Source organism: Hypomesus transpacificus, chromosome 4 (genome assembly GCF_021917145.1).
Source record: "Hypomesus transpacificus isolate Combined female chromosome 4, fHypTra1, whole genome shotgun sequence".
Classification (NCBI taxonomy): Eukaryota; Metazoa; Chordata; class Actinopteri; order Osmeriformes; family Osmeridae; genus Hypomesus; species Hypomesus transpacificus.
In genome coordinates, this window is record NC_061063.1 from 3997809 (window position 1) to 4016897 (window position 19089).

Sequence of the window (19089 nt, forward strand, 5' to 3'; positions counted from 1 at the left end):
TCATACTTTCATATTTTATTCTGTCACTAATCTTTGTTGCTTGTGGTCTGGCTATGAAATGTAAGCAAAATACTTTATTTTCTTCCCCGGGTTGCATTTGAAAATGTTCCTCTGAAGCAATTAGTCCTTTATGAGTCTTGCCTCTTTGGGAACATCTTGGCACCATTACATGGATTTAATGGCCATGATAGAGAATATGGCTTAAAAGTGAATCCCACATCTGTGAGAAATTGAACATGCTAAAAGAAAAGACCACAACAGTCAGCGGCATGACGACAAAAGACAAAGTGGCATCCACTGTGCCTCAGGCTTGGTATGGCATACATAGATCTACTCTGTCTCCCATTGTTCTCTCTATTTTTCTGATTCTTTCTCATGCACACACACTCTCTACCTTTCTCTCTTTCTTTTACATTCCAAAGTGGTTTCCTTCATGACACACTTGACAGACCTGAAGCCTGCTGGGATTTAACAATTTCCGACCTTTCACCTTTAGTCATTGACCAAGGCACACCGACGTGTATTTGTTCTGCCTCCTCTGTATCTGTCCTGCATGTCAAACCAGTCCAGCCATAGATATCCACAACGCAACCCCTTAAGGGCTTGTGGAAGGCTGCTGCTCATTGTTCTGTGGCTCAGTTGATCAATGGTACCTAATTGTGTTCCAAAGGTGAAAGAGAAGAAGAGTTGGTGCAGCTGGACAGATACCCATTAAAGCCAACAAGCATCCCATTTATCAAGTTCATAGGACTGGCAATATTTACACACATGCATACACTTTCCAAGACAGGGTTGCATGTTTGCCTTTACCTAAATAATCTCTTCATAATAAGTATAAATGGTGAAATATATTTGTCACCATTTCAATTCAGTTTTCATTTTGTGAAGTTAATCATGCGTTCAGAAATAATGATAAACAAGTAATTCAGAGACAAAGAAAATCCTTCCTGTATCTTAAAGTAGTGTATGTCTGCCAATCACAACACAGTGCTTGGGTTAGAGAGCGTTCTTGGGAAATGAAAAACAAATGGATACAGCAAAATAAAACTTGTGTCTCATTTAACAGTGTCTCATGTGTAAAACTCACAACCGCAACAATGTTAGTTTCCTCTGAAGTTCTTACAAAACACTCTCATTGATCTCACAATTCAACTGCATGCACCACCAGGTCTGGTTTGCCAAAAACTCTAAATACCATCCTCCATGCATCAGGTCAGCCTATGCATTGCAGGGACCAGCTTGTGGCCTTGTTGTGGGTGCAGCCTTTACCCAGCTGGCTGGATGATAGTCCCTCTGTCCAATGTGGCTTGTAAGAAGTGCTGTTGCTGCGGTTGTTTAGTGGAGGAAGAAGTTTACAATTAGACAGTCATTTTTTCCCTCTGTGTCCCAAATCACCACAGCCAGATTTCCTTCTCTCTCCATGTCTCTTCCAATTACCACTGAGCTTGTGTGATTCACTGTTTCAATTTATAGCAGGCCTTTCGACTCTGTCCCATGTACCAGGACTGTTGCGTCTGATGTCATTTTGTACACGCTCTTCATTGTGCTGAGCTAGTGTACAAAGGCAACCTAAAGGATGTAAGGCTTTAGTCGAATTCTCAAGAGACGACCATATATAGCAAATATGGATTGGGAAGAGCTGAGAAGCAAGAAGCCACAATATAGGATTCATGGGAGAAGGTCCTTCTATCGGATGGCTTTTAGGGTAGTGTATCCTGACTGTCTCCCTGGCTCATCAGTTATGGTCTTGTTGTGCTTTAAAAAGATGCTTTGAACTCTTCTTCCACTTCGTCATCCAGTGCATATATGGATGCCCTGAGTGCTCAATTGAACAGCGCACAGCGCCAATCCAACAGTTCTTTACTGTCTCAATTTATCCACCTCCAAATGATTCACCTCTCGCATTTAATGACGGATTTCCAATTACAGTTGTAATGCACTTTACAGGATGACTCACACGCCATGCGCTCATGATTGTATACTCAACAGCTATGCCTTTTTTGAATGCAATTTTCCATGCCTTTTTAAGGAGCTCTGTCAAGGCAAGGCTTGTCGCATGGAGGAACACGCAGAGCCGTGCCCGTCTAGCAATGATGGATTCGTGGGGTGTGTAAACGCCACGGCGTTCGGTGTGCTTCTCCATACGCAGCTCAACCTTTTTTGCCCTCCCAGGAGGAGGTGTCTTAAGCTCATTATTGCTCAGGTTGTTATTACCTTCATTATTTCAAACGGTCGACCAGATGCCCAAGCGGGAGGGGGCCCAGCGCGCCCAACAGGGATCTGGAGCTCCTGATTGGTCAGGACGAGAAGAACGTTCCTAGGGTCAAAGGGCAGATTCTTCCGGAGAAGAGACACCATCTGCCTGATTATGATTGTTTCTGCTTCCTTTGGACTATCGGAAAGACACTGCAAAGAAAATGATAATCAATACAGGCACCTTCGACAGTGGCTTAGTGTCTTGTAGAAAAGGCAAATTAATCACTGGGTCTCACAAGTAGCATGCAGGGTGCTTTAACACAGATTTGTAAAAAAAAAAACGTCCTACATTGCTCTGCTCTTAAAATAGATGACAATGCTACATGTTTGCATGGCCATCCATCACATCCCATTTGTTATCTTGTTCCCTGTGGATCAGGACATATCTGGGGGGGGGCGTAACAGGGAGGGGGGGTGTACAAGAAAGCCGACTAGTGTACAAGAAACACCTGACCTCAGTAGTGTTGTCATTGTCAATTTCCACTCCTGAAATAATACATTCATTCATTTCTTTGCAATGACAGTCAAAGATATGTTGATGTGTGCAATTATTGTTAACTATTAACTATTGTAAGTAGCTTAGTACTCAACACACATTGGCCATGTGCTTATTTTTAGAAATTGTGGAAGCGGACTGAATATCAACAGAAGAGTCCCCAACCTTAATTTACAGATCTCATTTGCATTCTGATGTATGTGTGAAACATATCTTCTTTAGTGCAAGGATTTTTGAGAAACCTGATGCTATTCAAGCTTGTGCCATCAAGATTGGTTTATGCTGATGACAAAGGAGGACTTGTTGTCTTGTTCTTTCACTCTTTTGTGTGACTGTGTCTGTTCGGCATAATGGAAGGAATTCAGAGAAAAGGAAACAGCCCCTAAAAAAAATCCCTCCACCATTTCCTTTGGCAGGATATGGTATCTTTGATCTAGGCCACCACACTTGGACGGCCAGAGCATGGGAGGTGTTGCTTTTCCCTGCACTGTAACAGAAGGATTGTGGTGTCTCCCTCTGGCTTCTGAGCCTGTGTAAATGTCAAACGTGTCAACGACAATGTAGAACCTTAAACATTTAGGACATTGATTGGGGTTTTTTTTTCACTCCGGGGTTGAGCTGTGCAGCACACCAGACAAGATAATATGATAGTCAAAGTAGGACAAGGGTACTGGACTCCTTCTCGTCCAGGACACATTGCTGTGCCCTAACAGATGGGCTCCTTTCACACACACGTCCAACTCTCCAGGTGGATGATGGAAATGATCCCTATCGATCAAGGACAGATTGAGATTTCCGCTGAAAACTGGCAGGGTTTGTTTACTATACAGACTGTTTTACTGTGTGTGTGTCTCCAACACCATCAGTGGGCAGGATAGGATATCACGTGTTCGCTGTATGAAATTCTGATTGATCATGCATGCACACTCTAGCAGTAAGGGATATTGATTTCTTAAAATATGAATCAAAGCCAAACTCTGACTGGTTAATTTAATCATGTGTAATAAACAAATGCATATTGTACATCCCTTGTGTGTGTCCATGGGACCCACTTTCACCATTCACAAAAATGACACAATTATTTTTTCAACTTGTTATTCTTTGGCATTTGCAATTTTCTGTGAAGAACACGTTTTTATTGCGTGCACACCGTGCAACCCCCGACACATTTATATTATTTATGTGGTGTTTCTGGTCGACTGGGCTCAGGGGTAATACAAGTATGTGTGTATGTAATTTTTTTACAATTATTGTTTTTTTTGGTTTGCATTGAGCCTTCCTGTCATTTCCCCTCCGCTGTTTCAACATATCACCAAGAATCTATCTGTCTTCCTGGCTGTTTGAATGTCTCCTGCTTCCGTTGCACTCTTTACTGTTAGGTGTCCTGTGTGCAACTACATGATGGCTTGCAAGAACCTGCATAGTGTTATTATAATACACTAATTCGATGCAACACCAAAAAAAGGAGACAACATTTTTTTTTCTCCCTACATTCTACCCCAGCAAGATGTAAATCGGGGGACAGTTTACATAAATTGTTCTGGCTATTTTGTTTATAGCTCACAGTAATTTTGTAAATCCATCGACCAGGGGACACTGATTGGGTTACCAAATCTGAACACAACACAAAGGGTATCTACTTTTTTCCACAGAAGGTAAAGCACATGCTAAGAAACAAGGACAACATGGAAGGTTTGTGGTGCAACTGCATTCGAGAGAACGCCTAAAGAGTCAACATGATAGCAAAGACTTTGATAAGGTGTGTGTCATGTCTAGGGCAGACTGCAGCACTGAAGCATACAATGCAGGTCCCATCCCCATCAGGGGTTTGCAGGGAGACATCATTAATAAATATAACAAGGGCATCCAGAGCAACAAGCTCGGTGTCAGGGTCAGGCTGGCAGAGCTTGGAAGTCCCAGTGATGCAAGAAGCAGAAATGTAACACAGACACTTCGTCTGTAATGAAATCACTAAAAAGACATGTTTCAGGTATGTAGGAAAATGCATGAAAAGGACTTCCATAACTGTTCTACTGAGTATAAACTCAGTATAAAAATATATACATAGCCAGATATTAGTGTATCCATGTCTTCCAAAAGTGGTGCTTTTATTCCACATAGTAAGTCAAACCAAACCAAAAGAATTAAATCAAATTAATAATTAAAGACTTTGATAAACTAATAACTTACTTTAGATGTTGTTGTGACTGGATTAGATGGCTAAGACCGTTCCAAACTACAATTATTTAAGCACCAGACCCACAGCTGTAACCAGTACTGGCTCTGCATTGTTAACCAGCCAAACCCCAACTCAGCATGGAATATACTACACCAACCATTGTCCATCTCTGAGCAGTGAGACCAAGCATCATAAAACTGAAATAACCTGTTACACATGAGAGTGGTAATTCATCTCTTGCCTGCAGCAGCCCCAACTCCTCAGGGCACTCAGTGACAACCACAAACTCAGTGTGTATGCCCAGAGCTCCAATTATAGAAGATAAGGGCCTACCATGTGAGGAAATTAAATTAGCTGAGGTAAGTAGTCACTGGCATCAAACGTTTTCCATTTTATACATGGGGTTACAGCGGATTCCCTTAGAATTACGAGGTATTGGATAGCCTGACATCCCTATCCCATGCATTTCTGATATTGTAACTGGTTTCATATTTACACATGCTGAGGGCGCCATCTATTGTCAAAATGCTGCTTAGCCTCTGCTACAATTGGTGGGAATCTTGTAAATGATTTACAGTTCAATCAATTGATGTTGACGACTTTCAAACTGTTTTTTTCGGGAGGTGCATTCGTGTACAGCCACAAAAGGGCTTTCGTAAGACCTTTTCAACGCCTGTGCGTTTTCCATACTATAATATATTTTCTTGTAGGCCCACACTAAATTTGGAATCAGGAGCGTGTGTATGACGTCATCAAGCACCTGTGGGCTGAGCTTGTACCTTGACGCGCAGGTAACTTGGAGAAATTTGAGGAAACTATAGTGTACGCCGCTACCGTCTATTTTCCCATTGCGTTATGTATATAGAAAGTATGTATCCATCCACAAGAATAGCCCTATAACAAACGGAGTGTAGTTTGGGAAGCGTCCTGCGACCAATTCTATGCCGTAAGTATATTGTCAACAAAAATTGAGACAGAAAGTGACAACGACTTATGTCGAAATTTTTTGTTTCTTTTTCTTATTATAGTAGGCTTGCGTATATAATCCGGTTCCGTGCTGTAAGAGCCTATGTGTCCAACTGTAAACGTGTCAAACGAGAAGATATTTGACCTGAAAAGCTCATTTAGATTTACTTTCAAATTGTTTTACCAATTGGTTTTCGGTATGTCCACGTAGCGTAATGTCAACAAATGAGGCCTTGTTAGCTTTTCACTAACATTTAGTTTTAGGAAGTAAGATTATATCGTCACAGTGTAAAATTGTTTTCGCCATAAATGATTCCAGCATTTCGAAAAGACCCACAACTAGTCAGCTAGTAAGCTTAAATTTGTTTTCGGCACCTGCTACAGTTGCATTGATGGGTTTGTGAAATAGTCTGAATTGTTAAATGTAGGCCCCTAAACTGTTTAAAAGAGATACGTAGTCCTATGTAAAATCCTACGGTTTCTTTGTAGCGTTAGTTGTAATACACATCCTAAAATGTTGAGTTCATCCCAACACAATAGGCTACACACTACTATACACAAATACCTTGTTGGATGACTTTGCAGGGCCCTATAAGATGCTCTGCCATGTAGACAGTGCTAACAGGTTTGGAGAGGATGATAGGCCCTATCCCAAGGTGGTAGTACCTGTAGTCAACATGGTGTTATTTAGACAATACACATTGACACCAAGGTCGTTGATGGTATTGTTAAGACTGCTGTTGAGACTTACAATCTTGTTTTCCTTTTACCTGCCTATTTTAGGCCTGGGACCAACTAAGCCATGCCTATCAGCAGTCAGAGACCCTTTTCAGAGCCAGATGGCTGCATACAGGGGGTCAGCCTCTCTCGGAGCAGTAGCACCAGCAAGAAGTCGTACGAGGAGCGTTGTGTGGACCCAGTGCAGGAAACACCACAAAGCAGGGGGGAGCAGAGCACCCACAAAGCCCACCCCAAGGATGCCAATTGGAAGGAGTCTGAGACTATCGGCTTCATCCCTGGTTCGGCAGAGCCTGGTGCTCACAGCTGTGGACTGTGCGCCTCTCCTGGCAGCTGCAGAAGTTTTGTGTGCAGCGTGCTGACTTGCGGCCTCTACAGGGTCTGCCAGCGCACCGTACTGGCCCCGTGCCTGGAGCCCGAGGAGAGCTCCCCTGACGAGCCAGAGAAGGTCAACCTCCAGGAAATCAAGCCGGGAGACCGGGAGTCCTCTCCCAGCAAGGAGGACGGAAGCTGGCCAGAGGACATCCACTTCCATGGAGTCAGGGTGGACACTCTGACCCAGGAGGACTCAGACGTCACTACCAAACCCCGGGTGTATAGCGAGAGACGGCCCAGCCCGCCGTCATTCTCGCTCGACGATGACAATTGGGGTTACAGCAATGAGGACGTTGATTCCCTCATTGCCAAGAAGCTGTTGGAGCTTTACTCAGAGTACCAGATAGAAGAGCTGGCCAAATGCACCTCAGACTCTGTGTTCCTGAAGAAGACGAGCCAGATCAACCAGCTGATCAGCGAGCTGGCAGAAGAGCACAAACTGGAGCAACAGGACGCTGAGTGTCGATTGGTTCGTGGCATCATACGCATCAGCACACGCAAGAGCAAGAGGAGGCCCCCCTACACCAAGGCCACCAGGACCCTCTCAGACAGTGGCAATGAAACAATGAAGGACAGTGACTCGTTCTCCTTCAGCAACAACAGTAAGTTTGGCTTCCATTTCCCAGAGGTTTTATGAAATATTGTAGAAGATGTTATATTGTGAGTTTGTCCTTTCACAGATGACTATAACGTCCAGATATCTGAGGAAACACGCTCAGACATTTATGCCAGGAAAATGAGGTGGAACAGTGAAGGTAAGACTTACCTTCACATTGTTTTTAATACTAGTTTAACCATTCATTTGATCAAGCTTACAGTTTCCCATATTTATGGTCAGTGAAATGCATCCTCTCACTGTAGTAATATTGAAACTACTCCAATATTGTCTGAGGGTTAGTCTTTCCAGTGTACGTGTTTTCATTTTACTGTCGCATGTGCTGGAAATACTTTACGGAAATCACTGACTCATTGTTTGTTGAACCTCACCTGACAATTCCAGTTGTCTTATCAGGTCATACCTCAGGCTCTTCAACGACGCACTCCCTAAGTCACACAGAAGTTGTTTCCTCTGGGGCCCCTCTCTTGCAGACCTATGTGAGAACATGACTTCAGACATGCATCTACAGCAGAACCTTGAAAGATGATTTCTTCAAAGATGAAGAGAATTGCACACAGTTCAGAAGCACATGGAGCTTCTTTGGAAGAGAGAGGTTCATTTGATCAGCTATATTTTTACGACAGTTGAGTGTCATGCCATCTGTAAATGAAGGATTATAGTGTACTCAGGGTTGTGATGTATATCTAATTCTGTCATTTGTCATTCTTGGTGAGGACAGCCTGACTCTAATTGGGTCAGAAAGTTGACAATATATTGTGAACTTCCATTAGCAAACTGTGTCTATCCTGGAGTGTTCACGTGTATAATGTCGCTGTTTCCAAGTATGTCATGTCCCTTTACCCTTGAATGAATCTGGCTGTGTGGTTGTGAAATGTGACTCTTCTCTGTAGCTGAAGTTCCATTTCTTGTTGGTCAAGCTCTATACTATGCAACACGGGAGCCGGCTGGAATGTTTTAGTCTCAAAACCACAGAAAGAATGAAAAAAGGAGCCATACCTCATCCCATACTCATAGTATGAAAGATATGGTGTGAGGATTGTTATACTTTTTGTATGCTTTTTGTAACTTGTATCATTCGTTTATGTACATTAAACCCAAATGCCCATGTATTGGAAATGAGGGGACAAATCCTTTCAACATTTCCCATTTATTTTGCCAGTTGTTGATGTGTTGTAAACCTGCACGTAAGACAGAATGATTGTTATATTATATTGTTAAGTAATTCCTTCTTCAAACTATTTTTGTAAGGATACACTTGCAAGAAATAATTTGCTAATAATTTGTTTGTACATAAGATATTATTGCCAAATGTTTCATGAAAGCTTTGTGACATTAGTTTGTTCTGATGAAGTGGGACAAAAATTGTAAATCCATTGTAATATCTGAAGAATCAGACCTGTAGTTTCCAGTCAGTGCTGAGTCATGTGTCTTGTAAAAGTGTCTTGTGTTTTCATTCTTTTTAAGCAGTAACACTAAAGTGACACACGTATATGAGTCACTTGAGTATGTCTCTCTCCCTTTCTGTAACTAATTTGAAGTAAAATGTACAGTCAATGTACACAGACTTTTTTATATGTAGAAATGTGGCTGTAAAAAAGAAGTTTGCAATGACGTGGGTGAATTGGCCAGGCCATACTGTACTGGCCACTCTGAATCCCTGAACCACTCTTGGGAACATGATACCCTCTAAATATTTTATTAATTGATTGTCACAACCAAACCACATGACCAGCAGTTTAACTTAATTGCCATGGTGGGAAATAATATTCAGAGTTGGCATATTTTAATAGTACACTAACTCTGTGTTGCACCTGTAAAGTCATTGATTTCTTAGTGAGGTCATTATGTATCGAGGTCCACCTTTTGTTTTTAATATCTGTTTCTAATAAACAAAACTACTCACTCATTTCCATGAATGCTCTTCCCTGTGTACACTTTCAGTTAAGCATGAAAGAGCTTTTTTAAAACAGGTTTATCTTGTTCTGGCCAATTATGTAAAATCGAAATAGCTGTGGGTTCATTGGAAATATATGGGTTGGATAAAATAAAATTAGCATGATGCACTTTCTGTATAGTTTTTTTTCTCAGTATGATTTTGTCTAATGACAGAATCCTTACCTTACAGTCCAACTCCCTCTTTGGACGATTTTTATTTTTCAGCTTGTCCTGTGTAGATTGCAGCCAATAACATGCAATTTTCTCCAGATGCAAAGTTGCAGATGCAATTTACAAATTGTTATATTTTCCCCATATCCTTATTTTCTATACATATACTCTAGATTGATTCATTGGTTTAAAGAGAGCACACTGGTCATCTTAAACATGAAATATTTTTACTGCTCAGTATTTCTTTATGGTCCATTCAGCCATGAACTTCCACAAGAGGGAGATAGAATACATATATATATAAGTTTACTGTGACAGCAATGTGTGATATAGGAACGTTTTTTTATTTTCTATAAAACATACATATTTAGCTCTAAAAGCCATGGTATAAAACATAGATTTATAATTTACACACAGACATGTCTCACTCTTAAAAGTTTGTGTTCAGCTATATTCTTGTCTCATGAAAAGCATCTCATTTAACAACTCAAACAGGTCTTCCTGGCCGATGACAGGTCTGAAGAACAGTTCTGTTAGAAGGTTTTGACTGACAGTCTGTGTGGTTGAGGCTACTAGAAGAATACGTCTAAAGCGGTCCTTTCCCTGTTGATCATTTAGTATTACCTCTTGGAGAGCTTTCTGGGCTTCTTGTTGTAGACTTTCAATATGTGAAGAGACACCAAGTCCTTGTACATCTGCAAAGGAGACGTAAGCGTTAAAGAAGACGTTAACATGTCTGTAGAACACATACATTGCCATGTAAAGTTTTACATTAAAGTTTTAGTGTGACCAGATTTCTCAGAATTGATACTGAACTGATTTAGATTTCTTACCTGGATTAAACAACAACGTTCCCTTTAGATAAGCGTATTCTTTTGGACTGAGACCCAGATCCAAGAGCTTGTCTAAGCAGCATCTGAGTTTGTGCACCCCAGCAAGGGTAGGCAGGCACCTCCTTTCATCCTCCTCTTCACGACTCTGGCCCTGACCGCTGAGCAGAATCCTCCGCAGCTTGCTGGAATCTGGTAATTCAGCCACCTCGAAGACCATCCTCTCCTGGGCCAGCCCCAGAAGAAAGAGGGGAGCCCAGGAGTCCCTTAGCAGTGCTAGCTGGTCTTCTGAGGGTAACTGACTGAAAGATGGCAAACTTTTCATGAACCGCACAGTTTTGACCAGAACATCAGATGCAATTTGACAGGCACCGTCAGGGTTCTTCAGGCAAACTGCCTTCCTCTGCTCACAGTGGCAGTTGTGTGGCATGGCATAGTTGTTCAGGTTGTTGTTGTTGTTCAGGTAACTGCTGTCCTTCTGGCTGAGGATACTGTATAGGATGGTGTGATGGTGTTGATCTTGGGAACCCGAGCAATAGCACTCTGTCTTCATCTCATCAAGAGGAAACATGTTGAATGAATTAATCCAAATGGCGATGCTGCGACAAGGAACACAGACCAACCTACTCTCTGGGTTGGATGATCATGTATGGAGTGTAGCTTCAGTCACCAATTCCTATTTAAAGATTGCATCCCCTTTCTATGACAAGTCAGCCTTGACCTGGTGAAAAAAACAGAATGACCCTGGACTGCTGGCTGAGTTAGGCTTCTCCACGTGGAGGCAATAAGACACACGCTGTGACAGTCACGGTGGAAGGGAAGTGAGGCTGCTGGTGGGGTGAATGACATTTATCATGTTTACCTCAGTCGTTAACTCACGAGGCTGTACCAGGTTACCAAGGACTACCAGGGTCAATGCTCAGAGTGCCACCCCAATCTGCCAACCACATTGAATTCAGTTTACTTTACTTCACTTTACTTCACTTACTTCACAAACTTCCACGTGAACATAAAATAAAAAATATGATATTATAAAATGTTGGCATGTTTGGCCAAATAACATCTAGACATAACTACTGTATATGTGGGGTCAATATAAGTAACCTACTTGAAACACTAGTATAAAAAAATTGTATTTTCTAAATCCCAACACAGATGTTTTTTTTTGTTTTTATGACGAAAATTGTGTGAGTTAAACGTAACTACAGCAGAACAATCAATATATTAACAATCTGTTTCATCTCAGTTTATTTAAATGGTTTAATCATGCTTCCACAAGTATTTTATCTGGGTCACAGAAGCAGTGAGCTCTCGGTCAGTGACTCCTGTATCAGAGATATCACCTGCTAATCAGTAAAAATAATAATCTTATGATAATAAACATCATAAGCACTAATCTTAGTCACTTAGTTTAAACATGTTTCATTTCATAACTTTCAGTTATGACATTTTTCGATTTTTTACGGGGGGTGGGGGTTAGTTGCTCTAGTATTTGTGTATGTAGGCCTTTATGTATTTGTTAATGTAGAATTGTCAATCTACCATGTGAAACATTAAGTAACATGATTTTACTTGTAGCAAATAGCAATGATGCTGTAGCATGTTTTTCCCATGGTCTGAATGGTCTGAGAGGTTGCACTATGCGCTTCCCTGTACATGTACAGTGAGGGGTTCGCTAGGATATAAATAAAGTGTTTTTTGCTAAATGTATTTGTACTTATTTGTGTTCTAAAATATTCTGATCATTCGGTGCTCTCTTACAATCATTGGGTGCTCTCTGTTTCCCACTATTTTACGTCTCTGGTTTTACTGGCTCAACCGCTCATTTATGGTAGTTTCTTGTTGGTTTATTTGTCTGTCACTCAAAATGTAAGTCCCTGACTAGTAGTTTTGATTCGGTAGATTTTTCTTGTCTCGCAGAGTTACCAGTTACACGCTGTTTCCAGGAAGTAGTTGTCTACAACAGCGTGACTTAACATTGTTACCACCATCCCCATTTAGCTAGCTAACTGTCTGTTTAGCTATCGTACAGTGAATATTTTGCCTAACATTGAATATGGGTGATGATGAAGAAAAGTATGACGGAATGTTGCTGGTTATGGCACAACAACACGAAGGAGGGGTGCAAGAGGTAGCTAATACATTGCTCAAGATAGCTAGCTAGCGCGTTTAGCTACCTAGCTAGCAAACCAACATCGCTCGCTTACAAAAACGAGGCTGACATGCTGCATTAACTTAGCTACTGCCTAAACACAGTCGATGAGAAAGAAAATAGATAACTGTGCTAATAATAAGTTGCATAGACATGTTGCTCTACTATTTCTTACAAGCAGCCTAGCTAGCTAGCTACAGTAGTTGGGCTACCTTAAATCAGTGTGATTGCGTTAGCTACAGTGTTTGAATTTGTACTAGCTGCAGTACGTTAACGTTATGACAACCTTTCTTTCTAGCCCTAGCCAGTATAATTAGCTAGCGAGTTAGAAAGCTGGTATTTACATAAATTGGCATTAAAGGCTGGTTGGCAACGTCAAATCTGTCTTAGAATCAAACATGCCCTGGAATCAGTAGCTATGTAGCTACCTACAATAATCAATATTATCATTGAGGGATCATGAGCCTAACACTATTTCTTCTCTCAACAGTTAGTCAATACATTTTTTAGCTTCTTACGGCGAAAAACGGATTTCTTCATAGGTGGAGAGGCAGGTGCGCCAGAGAAGGTGGGTTTTCACTCTTACATAAGGAAAGAGCACCTCACCCAAAGAGTTTAATCATCACAATTTACTTGAAGTTCCTCTTAAATCCCCCTCTTAACATCTGTCTTTCCCCTCTCAGCTGGTTAAGGAGTCATTTGCCCACCACAGCCAGATAGCCCTAAAGGCCCAGAGAGAGAAACAGTCCAAACAGGAGAAGGAGAAGAAGGAGAAGGCTGAGAGGGCAGCAAAGTTGTCCAAGGAAGAGGAAAAGAAGAAGAAGAAAGAAGCAGATGAGCCCAAGATCCGGGAGCTGACAGATGAGGAAGCAGAGAGACTTCAGTCTGAAATTGATCAGGTACTAAGGTCATTACAGTCAATCCTATGTAAGTCCATTTCTTGATTCAGGCATGTCATTGCTGTATGCTACTTTTCCGTAGAAAAAGAGAAAACAAGAAGAACAAAAAGAAGCCCCCAAAAACAATGTGGAACCAGCCCCAGAGAAGGGAGACAAAGCGGTAAGAGAAGCTTAACAGCAGACTCACAAGGTTTCTAAAAACATTTCTCTGGGAGTTTTCCTGGGATTATTTCCCTTGTCTTCGTTGAGGGTGTTGGTTGGTTTAGGTGCAGCTCTTTGGGAGTGTGTGATTGTAAAAAAGGCTATTCAAATCAAATTCAACTTGATTTCTTATTCAAATCCTGTATACAAAAAAAAAAGCAATGCTTGACCAAAAAGTAACTGATTCCGTTGTTTTAATAACCCCTTTTCTTTCCGCCAGTCTGATTCAGAGGGAGAGGAGGATGAGAAAGACAAAGACAAACTGAAGCCAAACTCAGGGAATGGAGCTGACCTGCCCAACTACAGGTGGACACAGAGCCTGTCAGATGTGGATGTAAGAAATCTGCTGTTCAATCATAGCCTCAACAATAATACCACATGGTGTTCTGTCGGTGAATCGGATGGATCAGTCAGGAACAGGGCATGCCTTCACATGTTTTGCCCCCTTTATCATCTTTCCTCAGTTGCTGGTGCCCTTTGACGTGAACTTCCGTATGAAGGGGAAGGACGTGGTGGTGGATATCCAGCGGCGCTCTCTGAAGGTGGGCCTGAAGGGCCATCCTCCAGTGATCGATGGCCAGCTTTTCAACGACATCAAGGTGGAGGAGAGCTCCTGGCTGATAGAGGACGGCAAAGTCGTCACCATCCACCTGGAGAAGGTAGGGGCCGTGGTGGAGCGGGAGACCACCTGTCTGTTAAACAAGAACCGTTTGGAACATTGATCAACATTTTTTTGCCATCTCAGATTAACAAAATGGAGTGGTGGAATAAGATCGTATCGACAGACCCGGAGCTCAACACCAAGAAAATCTGTCCGGAGAACTCAAAGGTGACCAGTGCTTAAGTGAAGAGCTATAATATCATCATCCTATATGGTGAAGCTATTCAAACAGAATGACTAAACCAACACTGATCTTTCTAAACCCCATTGGTCTCTGTTTTTGCCGGTCTGTCTTCCCATGTCCCTGCTGAACAGTTGTCAGACCTGGACGGAGAGACACGCAGCATGGTGGAGAAGATGATGTATGACCAGAGGCAGAAATCCATGGGCCTACCCACCTCCGAAGAGCAGAAGAAACAAGACATTCTCAAGAAGTAGGATTCCTGTCCCACATACAACTCCTGTACATCTCCACGGAGACTCTTAGGAGTCACCCGGAGTTTGTTTTTTTATCTGACACATCAGAGCAGCTACTGTATAGTGTTGTTGGTTTAACAAAGCCTTTTATGGCTCTTCTTAGAGGAGAGGTCAATGTTTCGTAAGTCTAGGCTAACCAGGGAAAGGTGAAGGCGGTCACTCTGCTTCCACGGCTTCACTGTCAGGGCCAGGCCACTCTTAGATGACTGTAATAAAATACTGGGAGACGTCTGTACCAGGTTCCCAGACGACAGACGGTTACCTCCACCGCAAATAGGTCTCTCATATCAATATTGCATCATTGGTGAAATCAGGCCTGTACTTTCATGTCCTGTGCTCATAATCCACTTTTATGACTTGATGAGAATGGTTATTTAAATAGACAGAAGAGCCAGAAGGGGATATGGAGGAAGTTGCCTTTATCACTTGTGTTATTAGGCCAGAGGTTATTTACCCATCCTACTGGGGGTCTAGAGCCAGGCCAATGTCAGGGGACCTTTCGTTACGCAGGACTATCTGGGAGGTCTGCTTGGAAACTGTTTGAAAAACGACGGGCACTTCAAAAAACTTACCTGCTAGGTGATTACCATCTGTCTGAACCACAATGGTTTGGGCACAGCCTTATAACGTGGAGCTTGGCAAGATGGATTCTTACGTGGTCGTGATCTCACGATTCCAACCGCCATGCATGGTTGAATGTCAGGTTACCTTCGTTCAACTTGCAACAGCTTACAATGTGTGTCACTTCCTGTCATTAAACATTTTCAGCTTCTTTGATGACTTTTACTACGGTTAGACCTTCATTGCTGCAAGGGCACTATGCATAAAGTCCATTGTAAACTGTTCTTTTTACGACCATATATTTTCTTTGTAGGTGTTTTCACTTTAGTGTTTCCTTGACTGACGTGTGTTTTGTGTGTTTTGTATGTTTTCCAGGTTCATGTCTCAGCACCCAGAGATGGACTTCTCTAAAGCCAAATTCAGCTGAGAAGCTTTACACCTGTCGGCCTGGACGTCCAATCCTCCTGGGCAGCTTGTGAAAAACACTGTATGAATCCTTGTCAGAATCCACCTCAGCTAATACTGCAGTCTAACGAACTCTCTTCACGCTCTCAATCTCTCTTTCCTTTGTTTCTTTCTCCACCTGCTGGCTCTGTTCTGATCTGTGCATTCTGAGGTTGACAGTGTCCGTTCAGTTTTGGTTACTGTAACAGAAACTTCTCTGAAACGCCTATCCTTGTTCTGTTGCATGTGTTCATTAAATGTTTAAAGTAATGTTGGAATCCTTTAAAATATTAGTTGAAACCAACCCAGTGTGATTTGTGGTCATTTGGTCAACCCCCCCAAAATCACGTCAGTTAACTGGTAGAGAGATATAACAGGTTGTTAGGCGGAAGTGTTGAATGGCTCACTTTTATTTGTTCTCATATAATAAAATGTTACCAGCTATGAATTGAAAGTAAAGAATCCTAAAGTTGAAGGCTAGGTCAACCAGTGAAGTTCCCCGAGTCAATGACCATCCCAGTCTATTGCTTTTGGATGAAGTCCAAGACCAAGGAGTGCTGACTCGCATGTTTGAAAGCAGCAGGTGGTGAGTATGGAGTAATAACACCATGCATTACCTTGAGACTTGAGTATTCCATGTGGGCTTTGGTTATGAGTCGTATTTCACATGGTATCGATGATACATATCACTATTAAGGGTATTACTTTGATCAAGGTGTAGAAAAACGTGCCATTGAAGTAATGACAGATCAGAAATGTCACATTTAATATCCTCACTAGTCTTATAAATCCCCAATTTTGTTTTCAATTTGGTGCCACCAGGGGGCGCAAGTTGACCTCAAAATCTACTGTGGCTTTCATTGCCCCCATCATGTTTATCCATGGAGTCTCACTGTTTTCTAAAACAAAGGTTGAGAACATCTGATTGGGCCTATGACTAGACTATTTACTCTAACTCATATTTATTGTGAATGGTGTATTTGAAGTTATTGTTCACATTAGGAGGATGATCACTGTCTTATGTAAAGAATACTGACTCCAAATAGGAGTACGGTGTCCATTGAAGCAGTACAGTAGCTTACAGTCCAGCTAGAAGTTAGGTTTAAATGTGATATTCACCACACCATTAAGAAGGACAATGACAGACAATGGTTTCTATGTATCACATATGTCTGCTGTTTTTCCTTACAGTGTCATTATCAGCATGGGTGTTAATCAACATGTCATTATTAAGGTGAGAGACACAAGCTTTCTCACATAGGCCACACTAGACTTCTTGCATCTCGGCTAAATGTTACTTCAGTAAGGGCAGACTAGTTTGTTTACAAGTCTTTTCTACTTGGTGCTACTGCCTACTGCTAAGTTGTCTGGTTCTGTCAGGATGGTGAGAGTGTCATCATCTTGCTGGTGGCTGTTAGGGGACATACATTAGCTTATGCTAGCTAGCAAGTGTTCCAGATGCGTGAAATTGCACATGTGCATCTTAAAAACCTTTGGGCTAATCTGTTCAGCCTTAATAAATGTGCCTTTTCCTTGAGAGAAATACCTGACTTCAATTCTAGGATCTGTCTGAATGATAACCTTTCTACCTTTGCAGTAATGCAATTAATCTTCGGCAGTGCCTTCTGACCATTCAGGGGTTTGTGCGTTTTGTTTTCTTGTCATAGGGATTTATGAAGGCTCAGAAAGCCCAGATGGTCAGTTGTTTTTGAACACTGACAGTGGAAGACCTTTTTATTTCAAGCTTAATATCCGAATTATTACATGGATCTCCACTTCACAGTCACCGGTGTTTCGTGTTCCAGAATCAGGCCTCTGAGTTGTCTTTCTTCCACGGCTGGACCCTGGGTATGGGTTGGGCGAGTGGACGGGTGACTAGCAGAGGTTGAGAGCAGTGGGAGAGGCAGAGTCTGCTCAGCTGAGAGCAATGTCTCACCCAGGTATGAGAATTTCTTCATTAGCGAAGACACACAGACATCAGAGGACGGGGTTGGGGTGGGTTGATGGGCGAGGGGGCTGGAGGGGGGGGTCTGCAAACACACCGCCCCCACCGCTCCGCTGACTAGCTTTTCCAGACTTGACGACTTGTTTTTGGCGACGGACTCTCATAAATCACCCAGAAGGCCTTGCTCTGTGACTCACCATCATAATCGTACTGTTTGCGGAGGCCGCTTCGCCCTCTCTCCTCCACAGCCCGCTTGGCGAAATATTCCTGGAAACGCAGGAATATGTGAGAGGGCGCTCGGCCAAGGAGGAGGATCTACCCTGGTCAATAACTGAGCAATACATCTACCGTTTCCCAACATGGCAAATGCCAATAAACAAACACCCATCCATCCCCATGTTACTGTATTGCGTTCATCTGGCCAGTCCGCGTATGATGTGAAACACCTGTCTGGAACACTGACTGGTCGATCCTGGCCTCTTACTTGTTGTGGCTTTCTTGTCCGTGTAGCATAATAACGATTATGCCACACATCAATTAGCTCTGCTGTTTGGAGTCCACATGCCCTCCCTTGCCACCTGGGTGCCGGCCACACTCTGCAGAGCGTATTTGAAACACACACTTCCAGGGGAGGGGAGGGGAGGGGGGGGGGGGCAAAGCCAATCTCCGGCTCTCAATTAACGAGGACCAACAGAGGCGGCAGGCCGCAGTGCGCTGGGCGGCCCTCCCTCTGTGTGCTCAGCTCTGCAGACGGACAACGGCCGCAGTGACCGGGCGACTCGCTCCACGCACACCCCCGGAGCGGAGCTGGAGGAGATGGCCTCGGCACAGCAGGGCCTGTTTATCCCTCCAGACTAAGCAAAGACCAGCATGAGCAGCCCAATCAGCAAACATCCTCCTCGGCTAATCTGAGTCGTCCTCCTAAACAGTCTCACGCACATGCCCACGGACACACACCATCCTACACACACTCGCTCGGAAGCAGATACACACTGACAGTCTCGCTCCCTCGTATCTTTCCTCCGAACACACACACGCACGTGGACAATACATTTGGGGGCGTTCGCTGACTTATTGATTGTGAACCCAGTGCCTGTGCTCCTCATTAGTTTTGAGACGAGTCGTATTCCTGTGTGAAAGGCAGATCTCCTCGTGGCGGCCATTAAAGCAGGCATTCTGAGACC

The 19089-nt window shown here is 42.8% G+C and overlaps 3 protein-coding genes across 4 annotated transcripts; 2 read left to right on the forward strand and 1 right to left on the reverse strand.

Moving 5' to 3' along the window:
- Positions 1-5703: 5703 nt before the first annotated feature.
- kdf1b (keratinocyte differentiation factor 1b) lies at positions 5704-9535 on the forward strand. Of its 2 annotated transcripts, none has more exons than XM_047019622.1 (4): positions 5704-5877; positions 6681-7612; positions 7691-7765; positions 8011-9535. In XM_047019622.1, exons 2-4 carry the CDS (start codon positions 6700-6702, stop codon positions 8115-8117), a joined length of 1095 nt encoding a protein of 364 aa, XP_046875578.1. In that variant the 5' UTR covers positions 5704-5877; positions 6681-6699; the 3' UTR covers positions 8118-9535. The 2 variants fall into 2 exon arrangements, with proteins under 2 accessions (XP_046875578.1, XP_046875579.1); XM_047019623.1 differs by having other exon boundaries at positions 5705-5877; positions 8023-9535.
- Positions 9536-10164: 629 nt separating this feature from the next.
- Positions 10165-11232, reverse strand: nr0b2b (nuclear receptor subfamily 0, group B, member 2b). The gene is made up of 2 exons (XM_047019652.1): positions 10569-11232; positions 10165-10430 (listed from the first exon to the last, which is right to left on the reverse strand). The coding sequence occupies exons 1-2, from the start codon at positions 11134-11136 to the stop codon at positions 10180-10182; spliced, it is 819 nt and encodes a 272-aa protein (XP_046875608.1). The 5' UTR covers positions 11137-11232; the 3' UTR covers positions 10165-10179.
- Positions 11233-12484: 1252 nt separating this feature from the next.
- nudc (nudC nuclear distribution protein) lies at positions 12485-16264 on the forward strand. The gene is made up of 9 exons (XM_047019170.1): positions 12485-12696; positions 13208-13285; positions 13401-13616; positions 13699-13776; positions 14038-14151; positions 14282-14476; positions 14563-14646; positions 14794-14912; positions 15892-16264. Exons 1-9 carry the CDS (start codon positions 12622-12624, stop codon positions 15941-15943), a joined length of 1011 nt encoding a protein of 336 aa, XP_046875126.1. The 5' UTR covers positions 12485-12621; the 3' UTR covers positions 15944-16264.
- Positions 16265-19089: the final 2825 nt, after the last annotated feature.